Source organism: Artibeus jamaicensis, unplaced genomic scaffold (genome assembly GCF_021234435.1).
Source record: "Artibeus jamaicensis isolate MK-2021 breed Jamaican fruit bat unplaced genomic scaffold, CSHL_Jam_final contig_1410, whole genome shotgun sequence".
In the NCBI taxonomy this organism is placed as follows: Eukaryota; Metazoa; Chordata; class Mammalia; order Chiroptera; family Phyllostomidae; genus Artibeus; species Artibeus jamaicensis.
Window position 1 is genome coordinate 1,617,577 of NW_026521281.1, and position 21,417 is coordinate 1,638,993.

General features: G+C 37.9%; 1 protein-coding gene across 3 annotated transcripts in view; it reads right to left on the reverse strand.

The window, feature by feature from the left end:
* Window positions 1–21,317, reverse strand: part of PFKFB1 (6-phosphofructo-2-kinase/fructose-2,6-biphosphatase 1) — a 52,186-nt gene extending 30,869 nt beyond the window's left edge. The window contains exon 1 of one of the 3 annotated variants that reach the window (XM_053667593.1): window positions 21,237–21,317. In XM_053667593.1, coding sequence (XP_053523568.1) covers window positions 21,237–21,264 — 28 coding nt within the window. In that variant the 5' untranslated portion in view covers window positions 21,265–21,317. Of the gene's footprint in view, window positions 1–15,178; window positions 15,635–17,526; window positions 17,618–21,236 lie in introns of those variants that run through there. The other 2 variants (XM_053667598.1, XM_037153668.2) reach the window with 2 other exon arrangements.
* Between the last annotated feature and the right edge of the window lie 100 nt (window positions 21,318–21,417).

Genomic DNA, 21,417 nt, shown 5'->3' on the forward strand with positions numbered 1-21,417 from the left:
CCAGATATTTATGTTTCACAGATACTACTGAACAACATATAAACTCATAAGAAATCCAGCTAAGGATGATTAAGGAATTGCATAATGTTGGTTGTGGGCTAGGGTAAGAATGTGAAGACCCTGGGTGCTGCAGACATAGGTGGTCTGGCATCCTCTAGCAGACTTTTCCTTTAGGATTTGTACCAAGTGCTAATAGGGAAGACTGAGAAGAATCCTGAGAAAGATATCTCGTAGTTCTAGCTTTGGGATGGAAACAAAACCAGACCATTCTACCTACATATCCTATGGAACAAAAGCCTTAATCATCATGGGGAAAGACAATAAAACTCTAGCATGAGAGCACTGGTGGAAATTCATTGCTGCTGGCAGAGAGGAGTGGCTACACCACTGAAACTCTGCCCAGATCAAACTTCTCTATCTCCCCTAAGGAAAATAAGCTTTAATCTGCAGAAGGAAGGACAACAGAAACTGAAGGCACTGGTGGAAACGCTATACAGCTGGAGAAGAAAAATGGAAAAAAAATGTTCTAATGCAGGAGGAGCAGGAATATGTGCCAAGCCCACCATTATATTTAGAGGAGGGGCAGAACACTTGGGAAGGTCGCACCTCTAAGACTCGGGATAAGCCTGTCTAAGAGTTAGGCTGAATCAGAATAGCATAAAATGTCCTTAGTCCCCTATTTCCCACTACCAGACTAAAAAAAAACCAACAACAAATAAAATAGGTAATAATGGACTATATCTTTAAAGGATGCAAGAGATAAATTGTCTCCAGAGAGAAGCAAAAAGGAAAGAATTGAGGCAAGAAGAAACTAAAGTCTGAATAGACAAATCATCATGACCAGAATTAGTTAAAACATGCATACTGGAATTATGACGCAAGGAATTTAAAATATCTATGACTACTATGTTAAAAACTTTATTGAAAAAGTAGACAGCATGCAAGATGCTAAAGGTAATTTCAGCTGGGGGATGGAAAGTATAAGAAATAATTAAATGTAAATACAATAGAAAAATAGTAACAGTATCAGATCTGAAGAATGCCTTTCATGTGCTCACCAGCAGACTTGACACTGCTGTGGAATCACTGAACTTGAAGATAGATCAATAGAAATTATACAGACTGAAATGCGGAGATTAAAAAAGAGTAAAAAAAATAAAACAAAATGAGAAAGCTAAAAACTTTGGAACACTATTAAACAGTGTAATACATGTATAATTAGACTTTCAGAAGGAGAATAGGAAAGAAGAAATATTTGAAAAAATAATTGCCAAAATCTTCCCAAATTAGTGATTGATATCAAACCAGAGAACTAAGAATCTCACAGAACACCAAGAAGGATAAATAAAAATTTAAAAAGAACACATTGGCATGTAAAATTCAAACTGCAGAAAATCAGGCAAAAATAAAATATTGAAGGCAGATAAAACTGAAATGTACAATAACAAAAACCCCCTCACTGAATGGCTTCAGTGACAGAAGACAAACAATCTAATTTAAAAATGCAAAGGACCTGAACAGACACTTCTCCAAGGAGGACATATAGAGGGTCCAAAGACATATGAAAAGATGCTTGGCATCGCTAACCATCAGAGTGATGGAAACTAAAACCACAATGAGATACTACTTCACATTGGTGAGAATGGCCACCATAAACAAATCAACTAACAAATGCTGATGAGATTGTGGAGAAAAAAGAGACCTAGTACACTGTTGGTGGGAATGCAGACTGGTGCTGCCACTATGGAAAACAGTATGGAATTTTCTCAAAAAATGATAAATGGGACTGCCTTTTGACATAGCATTTCCACTGCTGGGGTTATACCCTAGGAATCCTGAAACACCAATCCAAGAGAATCTATGCGCCCCAATGTTCATAGCAGCACAATTTATAATAGCCAAGTGCTGGAAGCAACCTAAGTGCCCATCAGTAAATGAGTGGATCAAAAAACTGTGATACATTCACACAATGGAATACTACACAGCAGAAAGGAAGAAGGAGCTCCTATCCTTCTTGACAGCATGGATGAAACTGGAGAGCATTATGCTAAGTGAAATAAGCCAGGCAGTAAAAGACAAATAACGTATGATCTCACCTGTAAGTGGAACCTAGTCAACAACAAACAAGAGAGGAAAATAGAACCAGAGACATGGAAATAAAGAGCAAACTGACAGTGACCAGAGAAGAGGGGGGAGGTGGATAATGGAGCAAAGAAAGGGAAGGCTCAAATCAAGGAACATGTATAAATGACTCATGAAGAAAGACAATGGGGGAGGGAGGAGGATTGAATGTGGGAGGTGGAGGTAGGTAGGGCAGGGGAGAGTGGTGGTGGAGGGAAATGTGGACAACTGTAATTGTACAACAATTAAAAAAGAAATGATAGAGAAAGGAGTCAGAAAACTCAAAGATCCAGTATTAGAAGTCATCTAATATGAACAACAGAGAAATAAAATGTAAAAAATAAAAGAACAGCAATTTGGGGGCCTGTGCAAAAAAAAAAGGCTAATATTCATGCTATTGGTGTTCCAGATGGAGAGGAGAAAGAGAAGGGCCTAAAAAATTATTTGAGAAATTATGACTGAAAACTTCCAAAGTTGATGAAAAAAACAAACTCAGAGATTCAAGAATCTGAGTAAATACTAAATAGGATAAAACCATAAAATCCATTCAGACACAAAATAATCAAATTGCTAAATACTACGAATATGAAATTATCTTGAAGATTACCTCTGTCACAATGCCTATGTCATTCACCTCATTTTACCTCACCACAGAGGCACTGTATCATCTCACATCATCATAAGGAAAAGAAGGGTGAGTACAGTACAATAAGATATCCTGAGATTGAGAGGCCACATTCATATGACTTTCATTACAGTATACTGTATAATTGTTCTATTTTATTAATAATTACTGTTGCTATTCTCTTACTGTGCCTAATTTATAAATTGAACTTTATCATAGGCATGTATGTATAGGGAAAAACATAGTATATATAGGGATCAGTATTATTTGCAGTTTCAGGTACCCACTGGAATTCTTAGAATGTATCCCCTGCAGATAAGGGGGGACTAGTTTTCTCAAGATAATGTGGTATTGGCAAAAGCATAAACGAATTGATCAGTGGAATAGAACAGAGAGCCCCCAAATAGACCCACTCAAATGTAGTCAACAGATTTTGGACAAAGGCAATTCACTGGAGAAAATAGAGTCTTTTCAACAGATGGCGCTAGAACAATTGGAAGTCCATATGAAACAAATGAACATAATCATATATCTTTTATCTTATGCAAAATGTAACTCAAAATGGACCATTGGCCTAAATATAAAATATAAATCAATAAAACTTCTAAAAGTAAACATAGAAGAAAATTTGCATGATACTGGGTTTGGCAATGAGTTGCTAGATACATTACAAAAAGCACCATCCATGAAGAAATTAATAAATTAAACAACAAAAATTTAAAATACTGACCTGTGAAGGACACTGTTAAGAGAATGAAAATAAATGCATCAGATTAGGAGAACATATTTGCAAATTACTAATCTTTTGTATCCAGAATATGTAAAGAACACTTAAAATTGAACAGTAAAAGAAAAGGATTTACAGGAACTAGTATAAAGGACACATGGACAACAACTAAGGGGGGGTGGAAGTGGGAGGGAGGTGGGGAGCACTGGGGGGGTGGGATGGGATGGGAGTAAAAGACAGAAAACTGTACTTGAACAATAATTAAATTTAAAAAACTTTAAAAAAGAGAAAATGTAATTTTAAAAACTGGCAAAATATCTGAAAAAATATTTCACCAACCCTATACAGATGGTAAAGTATCATATTAAAATATGTTCAATATTATCAGTCATTAGTAAAATTCAAATTGAAACTGGAATGAGTACAGAATGAGATAACTATTAGAACAGCTAAATTTTATTATGTATATTATATATCTATATATGACAATATCAAATGCTGGCAAGGATGTGGAACAAAAGGAACTCTCATTCATTCCTAGTGGGAATATAAAATGGTTCAGGCATTTGAAAACCAGTTGGGCAGTTACTCATAAAATTTAACAAATGATTATTATATAACCTAGCACTTCCAATAGGAATGAAAGATATATAGGAAAAATTAAGGAAAAGATATATATTGAAAAATTAAACTTATACAAAAATATATATGACAATGTTTATAGTCTTATTAAAATTTCTAAATACTAGAAACATATAAGATATCCTTTAATAAAATAGAATGCTATCCAGCAATTAAGTGAACCATTGATTCACACAACTAGGATAATACCAAATGCATTATGCTAAGAGAAAGAAGCCAGATCTAAGAACTGATATATGATATAATTCCACTTATATGACATTCTGAGAAATACAAAATTATAGGAAATGGAACAGGTCAGTAGTTTTCAGTGTTTGGTGGAGGTCATAGGTGACCTACAAAAACAATTAGAAACAATTAATAAAATGGCAATAACTACATAACTATCAATAATTATTTTAAATGTGAGTGAATTGAATGCTCTAATGCTCTAATCAAAAAGCAAATGCAGAAGATGTGATATATATATATATATATATATATATATATATATATATATATATATAAACTTGGCCATATAAAATAATAAAATCACTTGAGACAACAGGGATGGACCTAGAGGGCATTATGCTAAGTGAAGTATATCAGATAGGGAAATATAAATACCACATTAATTATTTCATTTATATGTGGAATCTAAAAAAACAAATAAACTAAACAGAAACACACTCATAGATACAGAGAAGAAACTTACAGTTACCAGATGGGAGGGGATTTGGGGACTAGGTGAAAAAGGTGAAGGGATTAAGAAGTACAATTTGGCAATTACAAAATAGTCATGGGAATGTGAAGTACAGCTTACGGAATATAGCCTATAATACTGTAATAACTATATATGGTGCCAGGTATGTGCAGAACTTATTGGGGGTATTGCTTAGTAAGTTATATAAATGTCTAACCATTATGCTGTACACCTGAAACATATATTAAATATCAAGTGTAATTTAAAAAATTTAAAAATTCAATGACATCAATTACAACAATAAATGTAAATAGATTAAGCAATCCAATCAAAAAGTGAAAGAATCTCATTGGATTTTTAAAAGACCCAAACGAGATGTAACTGTATGCTTTCTGTGGAAGTTAAAATTTGGATTCAAAGATACAATAGGCTGAAAGCTAAAAAAACTTAAAAAATACACCATGCAAACAGCAACTAGAAGAAAGTTGGAGTGCTATACTAATATCACATGAATTAGATGATAAAAATATTGCTAGAAAGAAGTAGGCACCTTTTATAATGGCAAAAGAATTGATCCATCAATACATATAGTAATTGCAAATATATATGCCTATGAACAGAGTCCCCAGATATGTGGAGCAAAAACTGATACAATTCAGGAATAAATAGACAATTCAATGACAGTTGTTGGAATTTCAATACTCCACTTTTAATAATGAATAGAACGTCTACACAGACCAACAGAGAAATAGAGACTTAAAAACACTAACCAAAAAATAATCCTAATAGATATCTATAAATTGCTCCAACCCAAAACAGCAGAATACACATTATTCTTAAGTGCATATTGAGTATTTTCCAGGATAGATTATATTCTAAGTTATAAAAACAAGCTTCAATGAATTTAAAAGAATTGAAATCGTATAAAGTATGATCTCCAATCACAATGGAGTGAAAGTAAAAATTAATATCAGAGTGAACTCTGGTTCATATAGTCACAAATATATGAACCAGAAGGAAGGATATAATAACTAGAGAATAGAAAAGCATTAGAAAAAATGAATAAAACCAAAAGTTGGTTTATTAAAAAGATTTGCTATCACTTCTCAGCCTTTTGGCTAAGGTCACATGTAAAAAGATTAGCAAACTCAACAAAATTCAGTTAAATTGACCACGAAAAAAAAGGGAAAACTCAAATTAATTAATTTAGAAATGAAAGAGGAAATATTGCTACTGATCTTACAGAAATAAGGGAATCACTTGAGACAACAGAAATAAAAAGAATTATATGGAGGTATTTATTATTAGCAACTATATGTTAATGCAGTAGATGACTTAGATGAAATGGACAAATTATTAGAATAACACAAACTTTCAAAATGAACTCAAGAAGAAAACTGAAATGCTCTGTAACAAGTAGAGACCGATTGAATAATAACAACAACAATAACAACAAAAACCCCAAAAAGCTTGGCACAAAGAAAAGTCCAGGATTAGATGAATACATTGATGAAGTCCACCAAACATTTAAATAATTACCAAAATTTTCAGACTGTAGGATGCACCGGATCATAAGACACATCTAGGTTTTAGAGGAGGAAAATAGGAAAAAAAAGTTTTTGAAGCAAAAATTTAGTAAAGTGTTTAATAACATAAATAACATAGGCCACTGCTCCCCCACCCCACAGCAAGCCAGGTACGCTACATTCGGACTACAAGATGCACCCCCATTTTCCTACCAAATTTGGGGGGAGTACATCTTATAGTCTAAAAAATATGGTAACACAATTCTTCAAAAACTCTTTTGAAAAATAAAAGAGGAGGGAAATATTTTCCACATAATTCCTTGAGGCCTGTATTTCTGTGATACCAAATACAGATAAAGATATCAGAGGGAAAGAAAATTACAGAGCAATATGTTATGAATATAGATGCAAAAATCCTTAACAGTATACTAGAAATTGAATCCAGCAAAGTATAAAAAAGATTATACACTGTTGCCAAGTTAGCTTTATTATAGGAATGCAAGAATGGTTAGATCTCTGAAAACCATGTAATGTAATACACTTCAGAAGTTTCTCAATCTATTTATCTTTATAGGGAAAGGGAAGGAGAGAAGGAGAGAAATATCAATGTATGGTTGCCTCTTCTGAGTTCCCTGCTGGGAACTGGCCTGCAACCCAGGCATGTGCCCTGACTGGGAATCGAACCACAATCCTTTGATTCGTAGGCCCGCACTCAATCCACTGAGCTACACCAGCCAGGCAGAAGTTTCTCAATCTAATAAAGGACATATATGAAAAACCCATGGTTAATATGGCACTTAATGGTGAAAGATTGAATGTAATCCCCTAAAATCAGGAATAAAAGAAGAATGCTTGTTCTCACCTCATCTTTCCAACATTGTACTAGAGGTTCTACTTAAGGAAATAAGGTAAGAAAAAGAAATAAAACACATGCAGAAAGGAAGAAATGAAACTACTTCTATATGTAGATGACATGATCATATACACAGAAAATCCCAAGGAATTCACAAAAAAATTCTATTATGACTAACATGATTTTAATGATGTTGAAAAGCTACAAAACATGATGGACAGAGGGAAGGGGTGCTGGGAATTGGGAGGAGGTGAGCAAATAGTGTCAACAATAAAAGTAAAGTTAAAAAATAACTGATCCATAATGGAAGATAAATAAAAGAGGCCCTGGCCAAGTGGCTCAGTTGGAGCATCAGCCAAATGGTTGTGGGTTTGATTTCTAATCAGGGCACATTGGTACTGGTATCTAAGTTGTGGGTTCATACAGGAGGCAACCAATGTATGTTTCTCTCACACATCAATGTTTCTTTCTCTCTCTCTCCCTTTTTCTCTAAAATCAATAGAAACATATCCTCAGGTGAGGGGGGTGGGAAAGGACCTAAATAAATGGAACAGTGTCCCATGTTCATGGACTTAAGACTTAATTGTTAAGATTTTGATACTTGTTGATCTACAGATTTAAGAAAATCCTTACCAAAATCCCATGTGACTTCTTTGCAGCAATTGACAAGTTGATTCTAAAATTCATATGAAAATTTAAGGGGCCTAGAAGAGCCAAGATCATCATGAAAAAGAAGAATAAAATTGGAGGACTAAAACTTCCCAATTTAGAAAATGATTTGAAAAACAATAATAATACAGTGTGGCGCTGGCATAAAGATAGACATATAAACCAATGGAATACAACAGAGAGCCCTGAAATAAACTCAAATTAATGGTTGATTAATTTACATAAAAGGTCCAAAACAATTCAGTTATTTAATCTTCAACCAATGGTGCTGGGACAACTGGCTATCCACATGTAGAGAATGAAACTAGACCTCTAACTCATACCATATGGGTCAAAGACCTAAATGTAGAGCTAAAAATATACATAAATCTTTGTGATTTTGGATTAGATGTCTTCTGGGACATGACACTCAAAGCAAAAGCAACAAAGAAAACTATATGTAAATTGCACTTCATCAAAATGAAAAACTTTTGTGCTTCAAAAGATACTGTTAAGAACATAAAAAGATAACCAAGAGAATGGTAGTAAATATTTGCAATTTATAGATCTGATAAGAATATAGTTTCCAGAATATATAATGAAGTCTTACAAATCAACACAAATAAAAAGACAACTTAATTTTTTTAATGGGCAAAGAATTTGAATAGACATTTCTCTGAAGATATAGAAATGGCCAATAAATACACAAAAATTGTCAATATCATTAGTAATTAATGAAATTCAAATTAGAATCACAATGAGAAATTTTATATACACTCAAGATAGCTATAACAAAAAGTGGACAAGTCACTTCCGCCAAGATGGAGGCATAGATGGAGACATTGTGCTTTCTCACACAACCAAGTTTAGAGACAACAAAATACTAGCAACAGAAAACACAGCCAGAACACAGAAAATCGAACTTTTCGGAAGTCTGATAACAACAAATTCTTCAGCCTGACCGGTAAGAGGGGCGAAGCCAGCAGCTGGCAGAGCAGGGCTGCACAGGAAAACTCGGTCAGACGGACTCAGGCACGCAGATCCCAGGTGTGGGGTTGCAACGGGTGGACCCAGTGAGAAACCGGCAGGGTGGCGGGTTGACTGTGGTGGCACATTCCTGCGCAGATAGACTGGCAAGGGAGTGGGCAGTGAGATGGGACTGAGCAGGCTCCAGCGGTGGGAGGAAGCAGAGAGGGCTGCCATTTCTCCACTCTGACCCCTCTCCCACATACAGCGTCACAACCCAGTGACCCCGCCCTGGAGGCCCTGCCCTGCCCCTAAGGCTCCCCTCCTCCTACTTAATGGACGCGAACAGACCAAAAATGGCTCAAGAAGATCTCAAAGCCCCAGAGCCCATAAATCCAAGTGACGAAGAAATAGCAAAACTTTCAGATGTACAGTTCAAAACACCGGTGATCAGGATGCTCACAGAACTGGTTCATTTTAGTCACAAATTAGAGGAACATATGAAGGCTAAACTAATTGAAATAAATGGCAGTGCACAGGAAACCAATAGTGATGAAAAGGAAACTGGGACTCAAATCAAGGGAGTGAACCAGAAGCAAGGAAACAAGGACCAAATAGGAAAATATGAAGAAACAAGAATTCAAAAAAATGAGGAGAGACTTAGGAACCTCCAAGACATCTTTAAACGCTCCAACATCTGAATTAGAGGGGTACCAGAAGGGGGAAAGGAACAGCCACCAGTGGAAAACTTATTTAAACAAATAATAAAGGAGAATTTCCCCAATCTGGCAAAGGAAATAGACTTCCAGGAAATCCAGGAAACTCAGAGAGTCCCAAAGAAATTGCACCCAAGTAGAAACACACCAAGGCACATCATCATTACATTAGCCAAGATTTAAATGAAGGAGAGAATCCTAGAAGCAGCAAGAGATAAGGGGACAGTCACCTACAAAGGAGTTCCCATCAGACTGTCAGCTGATTTCTCAAAAGAGACCTTATAGGCAAGAAGGGGCTGGAAAGAGGTATTCCAAGTCATGAAATCCAAAGACCTACAACCAAGATTGCTCTATCCAGCAAAACTTTCATTTAGAATGGAAGGGCAGATAAAGTGCTTCTCAGATAAGACCAAATTCAAGGAGTTTATCATCACCAAGCCCTTATTATATGAAATGTTAAAGGGACTTATCTAAGAAAAAGAAGATGAAAAAGATGAATAGTGAAAGGACAGCAAACTCACAGTTATTAACAACCACATCTAAAACAAAAGCAAACTAAAAGGACAGCTAGATCAGGAGCAGAAACATAGAAATGAAGATCACATAGAGGGTTAGCAACAGGGAAGTGGGAGGAGGAGAAGGGGGGAGAAGGTACAGAGAATAAGTAGCATAGATGGTAGGTAGAAAATAGATAGGGGAAGGGCAAGAATAGTATGGGAAATATAGAATCTAAAGAACTTGAGACACTTGGTCATAAACTAAAGGGGGGAATGGTGGGGGTAGGGGTGTGCAGGGTGGAGGGGAATGAAGGGGGGAATAGAACAACTGTAATGGCATAATCAATAAAATAAAAATTAAAAAAAAAACAAGCCCTGGCTGTTGTAGCTCAGTGGATTGAGTGTGGGCCTGTGAACCACACGATCACGGTTCAATTCCCAGTCAAGAGAACATGCCTGGGTTGCAGGCCAGTTCCCAGCAGGGGACTCACGAGAAGCAACCATACATTGATGTTTCTCTCTTTCTCTCCTTCCCTTCCTCTCTAAAGATAAATAAATAAAATCTTTTTTAAAAATTAAAAAAAAGAAGAATGAAGTACTTATACATGTTACAACATGGTTAAACATTAAAAATATTATGCCCAATGAAAGAAGCCAAGTACAAAAGGGTTGATTCCATTTATATGAAATGTCCAGACTAGGCAAATCTACAGAAACAATAAGTAAACTAGTGGTTGCCAGGGGCTGGGGGGGAAGGAGAATCTGCAATAATTCTGAAAGGTATGTGGTTTCTTCTGGGGGTGATGAAATGTCCTGGAATTTGTGGTGATGCTATACAACCATGTGAACATACTCACACCCAAGAAAGCTAAGATGGCAGGGTAGGTAAACATGGCTTGCCTCTTTGCACAACTACATCAAAATTATGACTAAATTATAGAACAACCATCATTCAGAACCACCAGTAATCCAGCTGAATGGAAGTTCTACAACTTACAGAATTCAGGAAGAAACTACATTGAGACTAGTAAGAAGGGTGGAGATGCAGAACGGGTTGGTCCCATACCCATGTGTAGTGGGTGAAAGTCATGAAGGATATCTCAGGAGCAAGGGAGTGGGGAGTGCTTGGTTGAGGGGGGTAAAGGGGGGAAAGTGGTACAATTGTAATAGCATAAATAATAAAATATAGTTTATATTAAAATATATACTAATAACCACTAAGTTGTACTTTCTTAAAAATTTTATTTATGTATTTTTAAAGAGAGGGGAAGGGAAGGAGAAAGACAGGAAGAGAAACATTAATGTATGGTTGCTGCTCGCATGCCCCCCACAGCAGACCTGGCCCGCAACACAGGCATGTGCCCTGGACTGGGAATCAAACCAGCGACCCTTTGGTTTGCAGGTCTGCACTCAATCCACTGAGCCACACCAGTCAGGGATAAGTTGTACATTTTAAAATGGTACTTTAAGGTATGTAAATTATATTTCTATTTAAAAAATTAAACATGTATAGGAAAAGATATATCAGGCAAATATTAAGCTAAATAGAAATAATGTATGCTTATTAATATTGGAAATAAACTGCTGCAGGGCCAAATACCAATGATATTAAACCAGAAATAAATAAGCTCCTTATACATCAATAAAATCTTCAAGTTGCCAGGAAGGTATAACAACTCTAAACTTATGTGTAATTATTTACAAAGCTTCAAAATTACATAGTCACAAGAAAACATTAATCAAACTTGCATATCAATAAGCAGCCATAGCCACAGAAAAATATATATGGAGCCTTTGTACTAGATAAACAAATACAACTTAAGTATATACTACAGTGAACTGAACTCTAAAATGTACATTATTTTCAAGTGCTCATGGAACATTCACCAAAAACTTTCATATGTTAGAGTCTAACAGTTGGATCGTAAGGCAAATGTCAGTAGATTTCAAAGAATTAAAATCGTACAAAATTTGTTCTGTGAAGAGAATGAAATCAGACTGGAAATAGAAAGGGCACTGATCTGTTAAAACAGAAGCTTGCCTTGCACAAGGTCTGGCAGAGATTACAGGAGGCCTCCTGCTATGCTAGAAATTAACCCTTTAGTTGCAAGATGATAAGCAGTAAGGCCCAGCCATCCTGGAAAAGGCACTGAGATGATTGGGACAACTGACTAAGTGGCAGGGAAGCTAAGAAACCTGGAGCCATGCTCACTTACTTAATTTTCTGGAAATATTTTACAATTCATATGACCATACAATTGTGCACCTGTGGAATAACAGTTCTGTTTAGCAGGCCAATTATAGCATCAGATACTTATATTTAATAAAAGAAAGTCTGAAAATTAATGAACTGAGCATCCAATTCCAGAGGTTAAAAAAGAACAGTAGAATAAATCAAAAGAAAACAAAAGAAGTAGGATAGTGATAAGGGAAAAAGTTCAATAGAAAACAAAGATATACAGAAAGAATCAAAAAGCCAAAACTCAAGTATTTTTAAAAAACTTATAAGAGTAGCAAACTTCTGGAAAGATTGATCAGGAAGAAAAAAGAAAAGGCACAAATAAATAATATTAGAACAAAATTGGAAATAACTGCAAATACAACAGAAATTTTTAAAAAATATAGAGAGGGACTTTAAGCAAACAAATTTGAAAAGTGGTGTGAAATAGAATTAATTCTAGAAAAGCATAACTTAACGAAACTGACAAGTAGAAATAGCAAACTGGAGTGATTCAATAATTATTTAAAATATTATATCAGTTCGAATACTTCTTATGAAGACACCAGGCCTCAAAATTGTGCCAAATATTTAAAGAACAAATAGCTCCTTGGACCACCTCTGTCATAACACAGAATGAAAGGAAATAGTTCCCACTTCATTTTATGACACCAAAATTGAATAGAGAAATAGAGAATGAAAAAAATTACAGACCAATTTTATTTATGAACAAATCCCAAATTTCTGAAAAAATTAATGAACTAAATCCAAGCAGTTTTTATTTTTCATGGGACTGCAAGATAGTTCAACACAATAGAAAAACTCTAATGTGATTCACCTTAACAGATTAAAGTATAAAACCAACACGTCATCTCAGTGGGTACAGAAAGTCATTAATAAATAAATGAATCTACTCATTTCAAAATAATCCTATTGGCAAATTAAGAAGAAACTGAATTTCTTTTTTTTTGAAAGATAAACTGAACTTCTTTACCCTGTTAAATGGTATCTACAAAAATCTACAGCAAATTTACTCAATGGTGAAACTCAATGGTGAAAAAAAAAAGTTAGGTGGACATTGTTCAGGCAGGATGTGGCAAGTTTATTGCATTTGTGGTCTGACATAATTCAATCAATGCCTTAGCCTTGCGCACACAAAGCCCCATGCTTCGCTATTGTGAGTGGCAGAGTGAAAGTAACAGAGTCACTGTTTTTACTGAGCATCTCTATATGCCATGCTCTGGGCTTGAAGCTGGGGATATGATGGGAAAAAGACCACACACCCACCTTCTTATTTAAATAATAACATTTATTAGGTGCTTACTATAAGCTGGGCACTCTTCTAAGGGTTTTATATACTTTAGCTATCTAATCTTCACAACAACACTGTTACTAACTTCTTTTTCAGATGAGCAAATGGAAGCACAAAGAAGTTAAGAGACTTGTCCAAGGTCACAGAGGCAGGAGCTGGGACTCAAACCTAGGCAGTCTAAATCCAGAGCATCTGAATCACTGAATCAACAATACCAACAATATGGGAGGGTATTAATCTAGGTATTAATCTTGTTTTACAGTTGAGGAAAGAGAGGCTCAGAACTAAAGTGAGCACATATTTATTTTGCATCCTTTATGTGACAGAGACTGCATTAGGTGATTGATGTATATTATTTCTCCAACCTGAAAAAGGTTCCCAGAAATATAAGGACCCTAACTCTGGAGAACACAGGTATTCATAGAGGCTTGCCTGCATGCCAGCTCAACCCAACAGTCCCTTAGAAAGGATCGAGAGTGTCCGGGAGGATGAGAGTAAGATGTAATTCTGTCTCATCCAGGTTCCTAGATCTCCAAATGAGTGAGTAAAACTGCCGGTGGAGAGGAGGAGAAAGGAGAACATGAGGTTTTTCCCTCTCTTTCTCTTCTTCCTCCATCTACACCCTATATACTACATACTGTATTTAACATCCCACATCTTCCTGGATCCTCTAAGCAACTACCTCTCCCCCTGCTCTGACTAGACATGACCCTGGACCTTCTGTAGCATTAGCATAGTGGAGGCTTGGTCAGCTTGTCCTTGAGTTGTCTCAGTCCAGCCTTCCACAGCTGTTTTATCTCTGCCCACCTTATGGCTTCTCAGGCCATAATCCTTGTGCTGGAAGTAAGTACCTTGGTTCACAACTGTCCCCCATTATCTATGGGAAATGGTATACTGCAGTTTTCAAAAAATATTTTTACAAGTTTCATTTGCTTCTCCTTTGCCCCTTCTTTTTCTTGAATATTCAAAGTGAACATTACACAAACAGGCTGTCCCTAAGAAGACTGAGTGTCTTCTCTCTCTCTAGGGAGAGCAGCAAGTGTCCATATGTGCCAAGAACACAATGCAGGAGATAGGACACCCAGCCTTTCCCAACCAAGTCAGGTATAGATTTATTAGAAGAGTCTTGAGAAAGGGGAGGAGCAATACTGACCAATGACATGGTACTATTGTGTACCCAGCATCTGTCCCCAAGAAACGGTTCTAGGAACCATCACCTTATCATATCCATGCACTATCAGACAGGACCAATTTCCAAACATTTCACTGAGATCACCAAAATGGAACATTCTAGGCTAAGCACTGAACAGTTCCAAACTAGAAATGTCAAATTTCAAACAAGAAGCATTCTAAATAAGCTGGAAAGGAGGAATAAAAGTTCCTAGGCAAAAATTCCTCTGATTAAATGATCTTGACCCAATCCTCATTTCTTCTGTCTTTATCTCTCTCTTTTTGTCTTTCTCTCATTCTTTCTCTACCTTTTCTGACATTAGCCTCTTGTTATCTTACAGCTACTTTATCTAGCTGCTCATCTATTCCAATGTTCAGGTTGGGGCAGGAGTGGATGGGGGGCACGCCTTTGCTCTTTTTCTATACCCACTTTACCACCACCACCTTGAAGCCTATGGAAGCAAACCCCACTTACAGCCCCTCCTCCGTTGCAGCCCACTGCTGCCGCCGCTGTGTGGAATCCAGATCTTCTGCAACCTGGTTTGGGTGAGTTCTTCCATATCTTGAGACATCTTAGGTGTCAGAGCTAATAACACCACTGTCTATAAGATACCGGGCCTTATGGACTGGGACTTCTCGTCTTGCTAACTGCCTCTTCTGTTGCTGTGGCCACAGCAGCAGGTGGACAGAGTTGGGACAGGGAGATGAGCTGGCTTCTGAACCCTCTGGCAGCCTGTCTCCAGCCTCCTTTCCTTTTTCCTAGTCCTTGCCTGCTTTTGCTCTTCTATGTACCAGTGAGGGCTTGAGTGCAGAGAGGGAGAGGTTGGGCAGAGGTCAGCAGAGGCCTCTGAACTCTAAGAGCTGTGTACATAGGAGATAAGTTCCTTCCAGCAAAGGAGGGTAGCCAGCAAGACAGCCGAGCCACTTCCCTCCAATGAAGACAGGACTATTAGAGTATGCAAATAAAAGACCAAAGATCATGTGCTTACACCCTGTGTAGGGTGGGGAGGCAAAGGTGTTGGAAGTAGGTCTCAGTAGCTTTCACAGCTTTGAAATAAAATACAGGCCCTAGTAGAATGTCAAGTTTCCATCTGGAAACTGAGATACACATCAGAAATGCAAGGTTCCCAAGTACAAACATACATAGCCCCTAATGAAGAATGAAATATTTTGATTTAGCAGTCAAAGGCCCAAACTGGAAGTGGAAGATCCACTGCCTTACCAGACCATCTTCCCCTACAAAACGGCATTGTAACACTTGTCTTTCCCTGAATTCTTCTGCCTTTCCTAATGGACGCCCTCTCCTCTTAAAATGCGCTGCCTGAGGCACTCTTGGAGAGATGGACACTATTCAATCATCTTATGTTCTCTTCAGCCGAGGCTAAATAAATCAGAGTAAACCTGACACCTCTAGGAAGAGGAATGAGTGCAGCCATTGCTGGGGGAGAGATGGCAAGCACTGCCCACATGACTGCCAGCAGCTATCAGGTGGGACCTTATTCAGAACCTGGCTAAAGTTCCTCATGCCAAGCCATAGGAATGGAGGTTTAGAAAGGAAGCTGCAGCAAGCTGAGTATGGGGAGCAGGAAGCAATGGACTCAAAGTAGGACATCCACCCTGAGATCTCTACTTTACCCTCTTTCTTCCCCTGGTTGTATTGAAGCTTTTATGTGTGGACCTCATCTAAAAGTACAACTTACCTGGAAGATGCCCAAGTGTTCTCTTACTTCATTATTTTGCAACCTCCCCACCCCCTGGTGAACCTCTGTTGATTGGCTACCAGAAAGATCAACTTTATTCCACTGAGTTGGGTTACACAGGGGCAATCTCTTGGGGGTAGATATCTCCTGTTCCTACCCTCCAATGCTCTTAGATACACTTTGCCTTTTAAGAAGTCCCTTAAAGTACATCCTCAGTGTCCTAGTCTACGCAAGGGTTAGATTCCTTCCAGTTGTTGTGTATAAATCATACCAAACTTTCAATACATTTCACAGCCTGCCCATGTAAATGGATATCCTGAAGCAGTGGATCACAGTGATTAAGAGCAATGGGCTCTTGCACCCATACTACCCAAATGGAATCTGACTTGTGACCCTTGTTTTGAGACCCAGGGCAGAAGGCAAACTTCTCAGTACTTCAGTTTTTAAAATCTGGTAAGAGTACCTACCTGTTTATGATTGTTGAAGATTCGACATGTTAATACATGAAAAGCAACCTGGGAAATACTCAATATATATATCACCTAACACTGTGATCCCCTTTGTGAAGTAAATGGTCAAACATCTCTTTGGCAAAGGTAATGCTGAGCATACAGGAAACACTTGGTAAAGGAAATTTACAACATTATGACAAAGGATTAACATTTATAATAAATAAAGAACTACTCCCAATCAACTAGAAAGATGAATTCACTTTTACTTTTTTGGGTTTTTGAAGCCTCCTAGAAATTGTTCATCCAACCCTCTCAGGTAAGGAAATGGAGGCCTAGAGAGGGGAAGTATTTTCCTAAAGTTCTATAGCAAATAAGTCACCTCGTCAGGACTAGAACACTGAGCACTGAATTTCTCCCAGTCCAGGGCTTTTCTTTGGTTAATTAATCAATCTAGCTTGATTTAAGAATGTGGTCTTCCAGAATTAACATCATCAAAATGTCCATACTACTCAAAGCAATTTACAGATTCAATGCAATACCTATTAAAGTACCAATGGCATATTTCACAGACATAGAACAAACACTTCAAAAATTTATATGGAACCATAAACGAGCCCGAATAGCAGCTGCACTTTTGAGAAAGAAGAACAAAGTAGGAGGGATCACAATACCTGATACCAAACTGTGTTACAAGGCCACTGTAATCAAAACAGCCTGATACTGGCATAAAAACAGGCACATAGAGCAATGGATCTGAACGGAGAGCCCAGAAATCAACCCAACTCTCTACAGTCAATTAATATTCAACAAAGGGGGCGGTAACATAAAATGGAGTAAAGATAGCCTCTTTAACAAATGGTGTTGGGAGAACTGCACAGCTACATGCAAAAAAATGAAACTTGAGCACCAACTTACACCATACACCAAAATAAATTCAAGGTGGATAAAAGACTTAAATATAAGCCGTGAAATCATTAAAGTCCTAGAGGAGAACATAGGCAGGAAAATCTCAGATATTTCACGCAGCAACATATTTACTGATATGTCCCCTAGAGCAAGGAATATAAAGGAAAGAATAAACAAATGGGATCTCATCAAAATAAAAAGCTGTGTGGCTAAAGAAAAGAGTATTAAATTAGCAAGACAACCAACTGTATGGGAAAACATATTTGCCAATGATACCTGAGACAAAGGTTTAATCTCCAAAATATACAAAGAACTTACATGACTCCACTCTAAGAAGACAAATAACCCAATTAAAAGATGGGCAAAGGACTTGAACAGACACTTCTCCAAGAAGGAGATACAGAGAATCCAGAGACACATGAAAAGATGCTCAATATCGCTAGCCATCAGAGAGATGCAAATTAAAACCACAATGAGATACCACTTTTCACCGGTCAGGATGGCCATCATAAACAAAGCAACCAACGACAAATGTTGGAGAGGTTGTGGGGAAAAGGGGTCCTTAGTTCACTGTTGGTGGGATTGCAGACTGGTACAACCATTATGGAAAACAGTATGGAATTTTCTCAGAAAAATAAAAAATCGACCTGCCTTTTGACCCAGCAATTCCACTGCTAGGATTATATCCTAAGAACCCCAAAAAATCAATTTCAAAGAACCTATGCGCCACAATGTTCATAGCAGCACAATTTACAATAGCCAAGAGCTGGAAGCAACCTAAGTGCCCGTCAGTAAATGAATGGATCAAAAAATGGTGGTACATATACACAATGGAATTCTATGCAGCAGAGAGAGAAAGAAGGAGCTACTACCCTTTGCAACAACATGGATGGAACTGGAAAGCATTATGCTGAGTGAAATAGGCCAGGTGTTGAAAGACAAATACCATATGATCTCACCTTTAACAGGAAGCTAAACAACAAAACAAACAAGCAAGCAGAATAAAAACAAAAGACACTGAAATAGAGAATGGGGGGACAGTGACCAGAGGGGAGAGGGAAGGGAATTTAAGGAAAAAAAAGGGGAGGGATTTGGAGGAACAAGTATGAAGGACACAAGGACAAGAACTAAGGGGGGTGGAAATGGGAGAGAGGTGGGGAGCACGGGGTGGGATGGGCAGGGATGGGAGAAATAGACAGAAAACTGTACTTGAAAAATAATTAAATAAAATTTAAAAAAAAGAATGTGGTCTTTCAGTTTAGCTTGGAACGTTTATTCTCAGAACTAGACTTTGAAAGACATATAACTCTCTTAAATCCTAATAAGTCTCTTAATTAATATCACTCTGCTAATTTAATCTTAATAACTCTTTAAATGTATGCTTTCCAAAGCAGCAACATATTTATTATCCTAGTTGCTCCTTACAAACATTCTCCCTAGCCTCACAGGGAAACTGAGGTCTAGAGAGGGGGAGGGGCTTGTCCAAGGTAATCAAGCCAGTCACATGAACCCTCTTCTGTTTACAGTTTTGTCCTTATGATCCTGCCAAGAGGCAGAAAGATAATTTTAGCACTGGGAAATATGATATAGGGAGCTAGCAGGCTGAAATGATAAGCCTAGGATCCAGTCTTGAAAACTCATCTTAAAACTGCCTGAAATTGGCTATTTATTGATTTATTTTTACCACTGTTAACATTTCTGGTCCCAGAAGTAGGAGAACTAAACAAGCTTTATGGAGAGGCCTGAGCCTGGCTCTTGTCAGTCAAGCCCCAACCTACCTCTCCAGTATGTATCTCTTTAGAGCCCCATGCTTAAACTATGGTGGCTGACTCACTGGGCCCAAAACATGCCATGCACTAATTTTTGCCTCTGGGCCTTTGCTTAGCCTGGAATGCCTTCTCTTCCCTTCCATTCTCAGCGAGATACAACTCACTCTTCAAGATCTGGCTCAATGTTCACCTCCTCTTGAAAAGCTTCCCTGTATTATCAGGACATGTTTTGTCTTTGGTTCTCATATTGTCTATATCCTTCCATCTGTTTCAGCAAGTATCCACCTGTGTTTCACTGGTCTACTTCCCTACTAGACTGTGAAATCCTTGAGAATGAGAACTGGATCTCAGCTATCTGTGATCTCTTTTTTCAGTGTCCAGTTGAGGCTCTGGCACAGAGGAGACACTTGCTTAATGAGTGTTTGTATACTTTAAAACACCTCTTTGCCCTAGATGAGATAAACTTTTAGGAAAATAATCCCCATTTAACAAGGTAAATATTATACAGAGAGCTATGCAGGACCCTGGGTAGGGGAACTAACTTGGTTGAAGATAGAAGGTGGCATCTAGAAAATTTCTCAGCCTTGAATGGGGCAGACCAGAATACATAAAAGAAGGACATCTTCCCTGAAAAGGTCCAATTAACTGGTTAAAGAACAAGGGTTCACTCAGTACCAGAGACTCACTCAATACCAAAAGCTGAGCCACAAATTCTAAAATGGGGTTAACTCTGGGGAGGAAAAGCATTTGGTGTGACTTCCTCAAAGATCCTGATCATCCTCCCAAAGTACGAGGTTTGTTAGAGAATCCCATTAAAAGCAGTATCAAGACAGGATTGATGGGTAGCAAAATCACCAATGGGGTCTCCCTATTGGTAATTCTTGGGTTGTGTGGGTGTGAATGCATTTGGAGAGGGGAGACTGACCACATGCTTACAGGTCAGGTGCCTATATGTAATTATCAGGTCTTCTGTGGCAGCAGTCTAGGATCTATTTCTTCCTTAGCCACTTCCTTGGTCCACCACCCTCCACTACTGTCAGCCCCATGCCTAGGATCCAAGCTTGCTGCATTCTAGGTCTAGGTGTAGCTTCACAGACCATAGTCACTAGGGAGAAGAGCAACTAGAGGGTTGTGGGTGGTACTGCATGCTGAGGCTACAGAAAAGTCAGGATCACTAATGACAGGCAGAGCATAGAAGTCTTGAAATATCTACAAAGATCATCGGTTCCTGTCCTTCCATTCCTCTTCACCTCTACAAAGTCCTCTAAGGGAATAGGTTAAAGACTCCAATTTCCATTTTAGTGAGGAGGCTATTGAAACCCAGAGAAGCTAAAAAGCTTGTTCCAGTGCCACAGCAAAGCAGCCCTACCTCATACACTGGGGAAAGAGATAAAATCTCTATCACTCAGGTTATTTAAAACTGAAGTAGACCAAGTTAGAGAGACTTCTGAAAGCGCTAGGGAACTACCCATTGGGCTAGTGTCCCACAAAGACAGGTCAGAAGGATGATAGGTAGATAGATAGATATTTGGATATAGGTATTATCTTTCCCCTAACTTTCTCACAGCCTTAATGCACACTTCAAGTGACCACCTATGCAAAAACAAACAAAGAAACAAACAAATGAAAACCAAACCCAAAAACTTTCCAGACAGCCTAAAGGACAGATTTGGATTTGTGTAACTCATTTGTTCTGTTTCACCTACCTGCTCTCCTAAAGGTTTTTCTTTCCATCGCTATTTATCCCAAAACACAGTCAGTCCTCTTCTATTTAGAATCCCCAAATGGGTCCAGTGGGTGGCGTCAAAGAGGGAGCCTGGAGCCTTTGGTTGGTTTCCTGGGAAGGCTGGGGAAGTATCCTTGGTAAGAGGTGTGTGTGTGTGCTTT